The sequence below is a fragment of the Sinohyriopsis cumingii genome, chromosome 3 (genome assembly GCF_028554795.1).
Source record: "Sinohyriopsis cumingii isolate HCF-2022 chromosome 3, ASM2855479v2, whole genome shotgun sequence".
NCBI lineage: Eukaryota > Metazoa > Mollusca > Bivalvia > Unionida > Unionidae > Sinohyriopsis > Sinohyriopsis cumingii.
The window spans coordinates 55,472,733-55,485,312 of NC_142963.1; the positions used below are offsets into that span (position 1 = coordinate 55,472,733).

General features: G+C 34.6%; 1 protein-coding gene across 1 annotated transcript in view; it reads right to left on the reverse strand.

Moving 5' to 3' along the window:
• LOC149802886 (sperm-tail PG-rich repeat-containing protein 2-like) overlaps nt 1-12,580 on the reverse strand; it is a 234,109-nt gene that overhangs the window by 188,301 nt on the left and 33,228 nt on the right. Inside the window, exon 6 of the mRNA XM_089952356.1 lies at nt 5,827-6,063. Within this exon, the coding sequence (XP_089808482.1) occupies nt 5,827-6,063 (237 nt within the window). The remainder of the gene's footprint in view (nt 1-5,826; nt 6,064-12,580) is intronic.

Sequence of the window (12,580 nt, forward strand, 5' to 3'; positions counted from 1 at the left end):
TGTCCGGATTTTAGACTTTTTGGTCTCAGATCTAAGGCAAACCGGTATGAACTGCAAACAGACAGATGAGCCTTTGCAAAAAGTAGGATAAGATGGGCATTTGGAATAAAGAGTGGTCTCCATACAAAAATAATGGCTCCATTTAGCAAAAAAAGAAGAAAAAGAAAAAGAAAAAAAAAGTCCAACTTTTACCCTTCTGCTCATGCGCGAGTCAAATAGCCAACAAAAATTGATGTTTCTAACACCACTAGGCAGTATGTTATTGAAAGATGACCGGGGATTTGGTGTTTTCGAGTCTATTCAGAAATAGCTTTCAAAATGTGTTTCCTACTCTATTTTTAGGCAAAAATGACAAAAAGCTCCCAGGGTTAATGTATTAATGGACCCATTATTTTCATATTAAGACCACTCTTTATTCCAAATGCCCATCTTATCCTACTTTTTGCAAAGGTTCATCTGTCACTGTTTGCAGTTCATACCAGTCTGACTTAGATCTGAGACCAAAAAGTCTTAAATCCGAACACAAAATCGGATTCCGACCACAGGCGAAATTTGGACAGAAAAAAATCGGGTCCAAAGAATGAGGTTTTTCCCTCTGTATTTTGTAGTGCAACTAGAAATTCCAGATTTTTTTGGTATCATTATAGAGCTACATCTGTCTATCTTTCTATAATACCACCCACTTTAGTGTATCATACATGACCTTGACACTACAGATCTTGTCAGGAGGCTACTACCTCCTGCCACATAAACTCGTCACCAGGGGTTAATGTGTTAACTAAAACAGCATTTGAAAAAAGTGCCTTCTGGCAGATGAAAGAGTCCCCTCCCCTGTAACAAGCAAAATCATCTGATCAATGAAAGAGCTCCCCCTGTAACAAGCAGAAGAAGTTGATCATTAGAAGAGCCCCCCCCCGTAACAAGCAAAATCAGTTGACCAATAAGAGTCCCCCTGTAACAAGCAGAATCAGCTGACCAATGAAAGAGTTCCCACTGTAACAAGCAAAATTCAGTTGACCATTATAGAGTGCCCCCTTCTCTGTAACAAGCAAAATCAGTTGACCAGTGAAAGAGTTCCTTACATATGCATGAAATATCATGGCCCCAATGACTTGAAAGAAAAATCTTTTGTGTGAATAGTTTAAATTGGAGAAACAGATGTGCTATTATCTATGGAAGTCACAATAATTATTTGCATCATCAACCTGTTTTTTCTAGCTGCATTTGATTAGAGAGTGGAGTGCTGTTTCAGCTACATAAGTATACCAAAGGTTGATGTGGAACAGAGTGGACTGATGATCTTCGGCTAATGACAATATTAACAGAGACAATAAGGATTTTTTTTTTTTTAAAACTGATTTTTTTTTTAACATGATAGCATTTTCTCAAATATTAAAGTTAAATTACAGTACAAATCATTTTGTACATGGAAATATTCTTTAAATAGGAAATTATCAAGAAATAAGATGCAGCGTCTTGTTTTCATTTTTGTTTTTTCAATAATAATATAGTAATTAATTTTGAGATAATGGTTGTTAATGGCTTCCTTCATATCTTAAAGCTGCTAAATTAAAAAGGAGATTTTTTGTTATACTCCATTTTGAGGTCAGAAAGTTTTTGGCTAATCAGCCAAAAATCTGATAATCATCCTTTTAAAATAGTCATTTTCTATCAAATTTGTTGATTCTATCTGCATTTCTGACAGTCCTGAATAGTTCTGTCAAATAAATCATGAAATGGACAACACCAGTCCTGTCTAGGCAAGTATCTTCTGAATTTTTGAATAAAACCCCAAGACAGATTTATTAGATGACAAAGTCGATTACAGGTCTAGCAACAAAGCTTCCTTATGATGTGTACTCCCATTGGTCCCTAGTCAAGAATTCAGCTTGCCAAATTACAAGGGTTGGTATTCGGTTGAGGTGTTTTATGGGCCTTTTGCACAAACCTATTACAAATATGAGTGAGGAAGATTTACGAAATTGCTTGAATTATGTGCTAGCAAACCTCTCATTCTCGCTGTGTACTCATTAAAAGAAGCATTCTTTCTGCATGATGTATTTTGTTTAATCATTCTGCTACGTAACACTCGTGAAACTCTTGCAAGTACACAGTATACAGTCTTGTTTTGTTAATCCAACAAACAGCATTCCTTTTTAAACTGTTGGATAAAGTCACATCTAAGACACAAAAATAAGATTTTAAAATTTACCTGCAATAAATGTTACATGACTCCAATACCTTAGATGGCAGAGCATCCATTTTGAGTTAGGGAAGTCCGAAGATTAATGTCTTCTGTCCAGCTGATCATTTGTTTCCCCCCGTGACCATTGACCATACAAGAATCACTTTCAGCGTGGTATAACGGTAATATATTCAAACAGATGTGAGATAAATGAAAGAAGATTCTACTTCAGGCCAATTCATCAGTGGTGATTGTGATGAAGGTAAACCATACACAGATCAGTCATGTGTCTGTACATAAAGATCGATGCAAAATTCATTATGGTAAGAAACCAGTATCAATACTCCAATATGCATCTGATCTCATTATATTGACTTAACAGAAGGCAATTTTGACTTTGTGGGGGTTGGTAAGTACTGACATACATGGACTTATATTGAACTTTGTGTGTTGCTTAGCATTAGCCATAACATTGACTCATACTGGACTTGGGGTTGCTTAGAACTAACATACATGGACTCATATTGGACTTTCTGGCATTGCTAGTACTAACATACATGGACTCATTGGACTTTGTGGGGTTGCTTAGTGCTCACATACATGGACTTTGTGGGGTTGCTTAGAACTGACATACATGGACTCATACTGGACTTTGTGGGGTTGCTAAGAAATGACATACATGGACTCATACTTGACTTTGGGGGGTTGCTTAGTACTGACATACATGGACTCATACTGGACTTTGTGGGGTTGCTTACAACTGACATACATGGACTCATACTGGACTTTGTGGGGTTGCTTAGAAATGACATACATGGATTCAAGAGTAGTAGTACTGAATTAAACAGAAGCCACTTTGGAAAGATTTGTTGATGTGTATCTAAATCAGCATCAACAATAACCCTAGCTGCTCTTTTTTGAAATTTCAGTGTTCTTTCCTGATTTTCTGTTTCACTATTACCCCAGACATAACAACAATATTCTAGATGTGGCATGATATATGCATTGCAGGATATCTTTCTCTCTTCTTGAGTAAGATAAGATTTTGTTCTGTTCAAAAGCAGTGAGATAACTTTTTTAATGACCTAATCCACTTGCATTTTCCTTCACAAGACATTGTCTATCATATTGCCAAGTAGTTTTTCATTTTCAGACTGTTGTACACCTGACCTTTTTATCATTACTTTGAAATAATTTTTCTAAGCTTTTACTCATGCTCGACTACCTATGATCATGGCTATTGATTTGAATGCATTTATCTTCATACCACTGTGCTCACACCAGTTATTTATTTTCACCAAACCTTTATTTAATTCAGTGCTATTCTCATGGCCTGTCGATCCAATTTTATATAATGTTAAGCCATCTGCGAACATGTTGGTGATGGATAGCTCAATGTGATATGGTAAATCAGTGAAAGAGTAATAGTAAAAGAAAAGATCCTTGTCGAACATCTGACTTTATCAATTTCTTATCTGAAAGTGTATTTAAAACAGGAACTTGTTTTTGTCTGCCTTCAAGATAGGTTTGAAACCAAATTAAGCTTACATGGTTAACCTAATATATGCTAATATAGCTAATATTGTACCAGTCTACATATATTTCATTGTGATACCGTGCTACAGAACTGGTTTTGCACTTTTATATGAATTTGATTACTTACATATTAATAAACCTACAGGAAATTTTTCTGTATTTCAAACATATCAAAACATCATGTGATATCACAAATAAAACATTGTATAGGATGAAGGCATCATGTCCAAAGCATGTGAGTCTATCTGAAAATAGTGTCACTATATTATTTGGTAGTTTTACTTTATAGTAATTATATGCCAGTGACTCAGTACTTACACAAAAGATGTGTTTCCAACAGTGGTCAGGTAAACTCAAAATCTTGAAATTCAGATTATTTGGTTTCAGTACCCTTAAGTTTCATTGAAAAATATGTAACTTAATTAACTTCAATACAAATTCATTTAAGCCATTTACAAATCCATTGTTTATACAAATAATTTTGTTATGTTTTGGTCTTCACTATAAATTCAAATGAAATTACATTAACACAAAATCTGTGTAAGTCAAAATCACAAAGCTCGTAGATACCTATACTGAAGTGTAAAACATAGAAAATTATTGGGGCAATATTTTTCCGTTCCTGTATTTTCACATTAAAATAATTTATCATTATACTATCACATGTGAAAATACAAGATTTCTGATTGTGCCATGTGATGCCTGATTGTGTGTGCCAGCAGAAGTTGTACTTATAGCAAGAAAAACAAGCAATGTGTGTGCATGCAGAATTTGTACTTACAGCAAGAAAAACAAGCATTTTGTGTGCCTGCAGAAGTTGTACTTTTAGCAAGAAAAACAAACATTTCATTTGCCTGCAGAAGTTGTACTTACAGCAAGAAAAACAAGCATTGTGTGAGCTGAAGAAATAAATGGAAACTACCCGGTACATTACTTTTTGGGTATGGAAATTATGTTCGGCCAATGTTTGGTTTCTATAAACTTAAAACCGTGTACCATGCAATCAACAATGCAAAAATCCCAGTGTGTGTGCATTACTTTGTGGTCAGATAGGGTAAAATAGTTTACATAATATAACCAATGTAATTTATTGTAACAGATCAAGTCATCCCAAACCCACCAGTCTCTTAAATAACTGACATTTTTATGATCAATCTCTGAATACAATTAAAATTGAAATCAACTTGGGAAAGGGAGTGAGTGCTTAAAAGTGATTTTATTCTTCTAACCATTGATTCAGAAGCAAGTTTGGTATATAATAAAACGAACATTTTCTTTTCCTGCATAAAATAAGGGATATATTGTATACTGTGGTAAAAAAAGAGGATTATTTTAACTAATAACTTTGCAACTTATTGCAAATATCATGTTGTTTTCTGTACAATAGGATGAAATATATCTGGTACTAACACAGAAGAAAGAAAATACCCTCTACCGCTTTTATCATCCGGTAATGAATCAGAATCTTGAATTTGTGTTAATTTAAAATGAAATTGATAAAAATCAAGACTGGCAACATACAGAAACTATTCATCCATTTCATAAAATGTATTTCAAAACAGTACTTAAACAAGATTATCTATATATTTCCTTTCTTATCTATTTCTTTTTTCTTCTCTACTCTTTGCACACTGAAAGAGCCATCTAATGACTAACTGGTTAATAACCAGACTTGTGAACAAAAGTGTGTGGGTTCAAATCCTACCATCAGATTAGTATAGGTCTGTTACCATACTGTGTCCTTGGCATGGCACTTTAATCTGATTGCCTCAGGCCTAATTAACCTTTTTGTGTTGCTGTGCCATAAAACTCTAACCAAACTAAACATTGTACATTCTTAATTCTTTATCAGATCTGAACATATAACACTTGTAACCAGCATATCTGGACAAAGGGAAATAACTCAAACATTAAAAATTCTTATTTTATTAAGATGAAGTTACTGTTGTGTAAAATATTCTTTTCAAATCAATTGAATGATATTAAATATCTTGCAAGATTTAAGATAGACAAGCAAATATGGACAATAGGTGAAAACAAAACATAGTGACTGGTGTATTCTGTCTTTTTCTCAATAAGGTGAGAACAAAAGAAGAAACAATTACCTTTTTCTCTTCCTCTTTGACAATTGCTTCATTGTACCGTGGGATGTGAGACTCAAAGCGAGGTTGCTCAAAGTCTTTCATTATGTTCAGATTTTCTGCTCGTGAACTGAAGTCAATGTAAGGCTCATATTCTCCTGGACCTGGTCCTACTTTGCCAGTAATCTCAGGGCGTCTGGCAGTGTACTTTCCAAAATGGACACCTTTGTATGTCTTGGTTGATTTGAATTCTTGTGGCTCCTGCAAAGACATGAAAAGAAAAAAAAAGAGGAAAATACAGTTGATGAAAGATTACAGTTATGCATCTCTGTTAAAGTCATCCATTGGATTAGCAAAAACTGATCAATGTTTGGATACCCCTCCAAAACAAAAGCATAACTCCCTATTCAGGACTAAAAAAGAATCAAAAAATGATTATAACTTGTTTGTAGTTGGAAAGTCTCTAATTGTTATATTGTTATTGGAGATAACTTACCCATTTGTTTGGACTCTAGAAGAATTCAAATTAGTTATGGTACAGAATTATCAAGTTTAGCTTATAAACAGTGACATCTATCATAAATGGCACCTCTAAGAACAATACATCTACAGTGACACCGGTTATATCAGATACCTTTATGTACAGAACATACAGTGACAACTGTAGTATCAGATACCTTTATGTACAGAACATACAGTGACAACTGTAGTATCAGATACCTTTATGTACAGAACGTACAGTGACACCTGTAGTATCAGATACCTCTATGTACAGAACATACAGTGACAACTGTAGTATCAGATACCTCTATGTACTGAACATACAGTGACACCTGTAGTATCAGATACCTCTATGTACTGAACATACAGTGACACCTGTAGTATCAGATACCTCTATGTACAGAACATACAGTGACACCTGTAGTATCAGATACCTTTATGTACAGAACATACAGTGACAACTGTAGTATCAGATACCTTTATGTACAGAACATACAGTGACAACTGTAGTATCAGATACCTCTATGTACTGAAGATACAGTGACACCTGTAGTATCAGATACCTCTATGTACAGAACATACAGTGACAACTGTAGTATCAGATACCTCTATGTACTGAACATACAGTGACACCTGTAGTATCAGATACCTCTATGTACAGAACATACAGTGACACCTGTAGTATCAGATACCTTTATGTACAGAACATACAGTGACAACTGTAGTATCAGATACCTTTATGTACAGAACATACAGTGACAACTGTAGTATCAGATGCCTTTATGTATAGGACATAATAATAATAATAATAATGAGGACTTTGTATGGCGCCTTATCTTTAGAAGCTCTAAGCGCTTTACAACATTGGACAACACCTATATAATGATATGATTACAAAAAACAAACACCATGAAATTAGAAAACAGAAAACATGCTGAAAATATTTAAGGTAGGGAACATTATTAGGTCTTTCAGTTTGTTCTTGCAATCAAAACAGATGAGTTTTAAGAGCGCTCGTGTCTAAGTTCAGTGGGCAATTTGTTCCATGTTGCTGGGCCCTGGTATGCAAAAGATTGTTGTCCATGTGACTTCATTTTCATAGTGGGAATAATGAGTATACGATTGTCAGAAGAGGAGCGTAATTATCTTGCTGGTATGTAAACATGGGTGCAGTTGGATAGGTATGTTGGACTGGAGCCCATCAGTGAAATGTAGTATAGAAAACAAATTTTGTGTTTGATTCTGGATCGAATGGATAGCCAGTGTAGGGTACAGAGCAGGAGGGGCATTTGCTCTGATTGTGGTACTCTAAGGATGATCTGAGCAATTGTGTTTTGAACTTTTTAAAGTTTTTGGAGTAGATATTGAGATGAACCAGACAGAATTGAGTTGCAATTGTCCAGTCTTGAAAGTACTAAGGAACATACAAGTTTTTAATTGGCATCAACTGAAAGATAACTGCAAGTGGCGCTGATGCATCTCAGCTCAAGATATGCAGCCTTGCATATGTTGGTGCTATGAGAGAGTACTGTTGCGAGTAACACCTAGGTTTTGTACTGACTGTGAATTTAATGCTGGTGTTGCTGATATTTATTGTTTGATGTAAAGGATGTGAATGAGAAAGTCTTTGTGTTGTAATCAGAATGGCTTCAGTTTTATCAACATTCATTTCCAGCTTATTACATGTCAACCATGATTTCATATCGGAAATGGACCTTACTACACCTTGGATGGTAGCATCAACTTCAGTTGGGTGGCTTAATTTGTATAGTTGGGTGTGACCAGCGTACAATTCGTGAGACAATGGATGATGATCTATGACACTTGAGAGCAGCTGAGTGCATAGAATGAAGAGAATAGGTCCAAGAACAGACCCCTGTGGAACACCACAACATAAATCAACTGGGCTGGAGTATATTCCATTTACATACACAATTTGTGTCATGTTGACCAAATAGGACTTGAACCACAATAAGGCTGTATCATGAATGCCAAATACACACTGGAGATGGTGAAGTAAGATATCATGGTCTATTGTGTTAAATGCTGCAGACAAGTCAAGGAGGGTGAGAACTGTAATCTTTCTGCTATCCAAAGCAGAGAGAAGGTCATTAACTACTTTCAGAAGAGTTGTTTCAGTATTGTGTCAAAGGTAATGTGCATACTGCACATTCCTAAAAAGACTGTTTGAATTCAGATGAGATACAAGCTGGGATAGAACAACTTTCTTTTTCTGAGATTTTTTTTACATGAATGGGAGATTATAGACTGGGCGGTAGTTCATTAAATTGTTATGGCCGAGTGTTGGTTTCTACAGCAAAGGCTTTACAATGTTAGTTTTGAAAAATAATGGGAATTCCTCAGATGAGAGAGAGGTGGTAATAACGTCAGTTAGTGAAGGCAATATTGGATCTAAGCACTCAAGCAGCAGTGATGTTGGAAATGGATCAAGTTGACATGACTTTGGTGCACTCTTCATCAGGAGTGTACATACGAAATCCATAGAGACAGGTTCAAGTGCTGCTAATGGTTGCTGCTGAAATTCTGTATCGCAACTGTATGGTGATGACAAGTCAACTGAAATTGTGTTGTCAAGCTTATGTCTAATGGTTTGTACTTTGTCACAGAAGAAATTTGCAAACATGTCCAGAAGGTCGACTGGAGAGAAGGTAGTTGGAAATGGTGTACATTTGTTCCTTGACATTAGCTTGTTAGTAATCTCAAAGAGCTCTTTGCAACTGGAACTTTCCATGATCTTAGTAGTGTAGTGGGCTGATTTCACTGCATGGACTATTTGTGACACCTGTTGATCAGACACCTCAATCTACAGGACATCTACAGTGACAGCTGTCATATAAGGACATTTACAGTGTTGCCTGCCATATTTGATACATGTATGTACAAGACATGTATAATGACATCTTTCATACCAGTAAACTCTACATACAGGACTGCTGCTCATAAAGGAGTACATTAATACCTTTACTTAATTTCACTAACATACTGAACCTCTACGGGGACAAAAAAGGTTATTTTTCTTCTTATAGCTAGAAAGGTTGTGCATCAAACTGCACCATTGTGCTTGCATATTATGGTATAAACAAACTGTTTGAAGCTGCCATACTCCACAGATGTCTTGTTTTAAATCTGTGCATAGCTGTATCAATTATTCTCTGTGTGAATGGATCCTCCATATAACCAACCAATCATCAAAAGTGAACAATGTTTTCCTTACACTTGTTATCATTCTTGACCATGAATGATTTAGAGAACTGCTATCCCCTGTAGCTTCATGAGTCTTAATTTATAATTTGATGGTGATTTTTATGGTACCAATATCCAGTAAAAAAGTATTTATCAACTGGTAATCTCATTTTGCTGAAGAAGACAACCTCTGCTATAATTCAAAATACTCAGACATGTACTGGTTATATTAGATTCAGCAAAATGGCAAATGATTTAGATTCTGCTCTGGAGTTCTGGGGCATTGCTGAAAGTGGGCAAGGTACAAGGCTAAGCTGTCTGCTCTGCATATCTCTTACAAATGTCTTTCATTTTAAAGTTGTTCTAGAGAGGCTGATAATAGGTTGTCTACCCTGTTGCTAAGGAAGCCATACTATTGCTTGGGGAACCATCCTGGACTCAATTTTGATACAGCATGTTCTAATACACATTTCAAACAAGTTGACTAAAACTGGCTCAATTACTGTAAAGAAGTTTAAAATAGGTTGCAGGGGGAACCACCTCAAATGCAATCTGGGGTAAAGCATGTCCAAAGGAAAAGTTGCTGCCAAGTTTTATCAAAATTGACACACTATTTTTTGAAAAAGTTGAAAATAGCAATGTTGATGGCCAATGCACAACAAATGATGGACTATGCATGATGGATGCAAAGATCATACCCTAATCTTGCTTGGTCATACAGTCAGCTGAGTTAAAAACAATGACTGCTTCAGTGTGCCAAGCAAATGAACTAGAAATAACAAAAATTACACTAACTTTATCCCTTTAAAAATAGAGACACAAATTTTCACAGTGAAAGCATTACAATATTCTGAAATTACACTTTATGAAATTTCAAAATATCAAACAACTTTTAAAAAGTTGTCAGTTCATTTTTGTCAAATTTATTTTTGAAGTTCAGAAAATGAAAACAGCCATGCGAAGATAGCAATCTTCTGAGAGTTACATATTAAAAATAAAGCCCCACTGTGTACTCTCAAACCCAAAATTAAAGCCCAACTAGCTCTGTACTCTCAAACTCAAATCAGACTCTATCATTCATATATCACAATAAAATAAATTGTACATTCTTTCCATTCTCCCTACAATATACATATTCTTTTTCACAATATACATATTCTTATCAGCAGGGAAAGTCTGGAAAATACCATGTGTTTAAAGTTTTAATCTTGTGCAAAAGTGAAAGTTGCTCATTGTTTAAACCAAACTGTTCATTTTGTCAAATTCTGATGACAAAGGATTGACTCCTAAGAGAAATCAATGTCTGAACATTTCTAGGCTTTAAAAATGAAATAGTTTTATTGGCTTATTTGTGGATTATTAATGTGAATTTGTCAGTGACACTTGGTTCTTGTGAACAAAAATGTCTCCTCCCTGAATGAGCTGACACAATAATCCTAAACTTCAAAGAAAATGAACTATAATAAGTGTCGATTCAAAACACTAAAACTGAAAATCAATTTAAAATCTCCATTAAGCTGCATCATAATTATTACAGACTCAATTTTAGCTGCCCCTTTCTCAATTCCAAGCTGTTAGGGGACACTTTGCTCTGCAGGAAACATTTAATATTACGTATAATTTTCCATTTAAAGTATTAAAAATCTTAATTCATGAATTACAGCATAACCCTTCAATTCTAAAGTTATTTTTTAAAATCAGATTTGTGGCAGAAGCACGGTAATGTGTCACTATATAATTGTTCATGAAGCAATACAAGCCAAAGTAGGCTGCCTCATAATGATGTATTTTATACATAATACTGTTAAATAATGAAAGGGATCCATGACCATTCCTGCCTTATAAAAGGATATACCTTATTGTGAGGTTGCCTCATATTGAGGTATTTTATACATAATATTACTGTTAAATAATAAAAGGGATCCATGACCATTCCCACCTTATAAGTGTCTACATTATAGTGAGGTTGCCTCATATTGAGGTATTTTATACAGAATATTAATGTTAAATAATGAAAGAAATCCATGACCATTCCCACCTTATAAGTGTCTACTTTAAGATGAGGTTGTCTCATATCGAGGTATTTTATAAAGAATATTACTGTTAAATAATGAATGGGATCCATGACCATTCCCACCTTATAAGTGTCTACTTTATAGTGAGGTTGCCTCATATGGAGGTATTTTATAGGTTATTGTTGAATAATGAAAGGCATCCATGACCAAATGCACCTTATAAAATGGTCTACCTTAGCATGAGGTTGCCTCATATTGAGTTATTTTACACATATTACTGTTAAATATTGAAAGGGATCCATGACCATTCCTGCCTTACAAAAGGATATACCTTATTGTGAGGTTGCCTCATACTGAGGTATTTTATATGTAATATATCTATTAAATAATAAAATTAGATCTATGACCATTTCCATCTTAAAAAAGGGTATACCTTATATTGAGGCTGCCTCATACTTAAGTATTTTATACAAATGTTACTGTTATATAATTAAATGTGATCTATGACCATTCCCACCTTATAAAAGGGTCTGCCTTGTCATGTGGTTGCATCATATTGAAGTGTTTTATACAAAATTTTACTGTTATATAATAAAATGGGATCCATGACATTTCCACCTTATAAACAGGTCTATCTTATAGTGAGTTTACCTTATATTGAGTTATTTTATACATAATTACTAACAAATAATGAAATGGGATTAATGACTATATCTACATTATAAAAGTGGCTACCTTATACTAGAGTACCTAACAGTAAGTACTTATAATTTTAAGTAATATAACTGTAAAGACCAAGTTCAGCCAAAGGCCACTCCAGATCTATGATCATTATTAATTGTAAACATGTTTACTTCAATTTGAGTTAAAGACAGTCATGATTCTGATCTTAGAAACTTCCATAATGGAAATTTCCAATTAAGTTGACAGAGTATTTCCAGAAAATGGTAATTGTGACCTAGGTCAAGTTGAGGGGTATATAATCTTGTTTACCTAAGAATTATTCCTTCTTGCCTCAATATCTCAAGCAGAATCAGTCTTATTGTTGCATTTGGTTT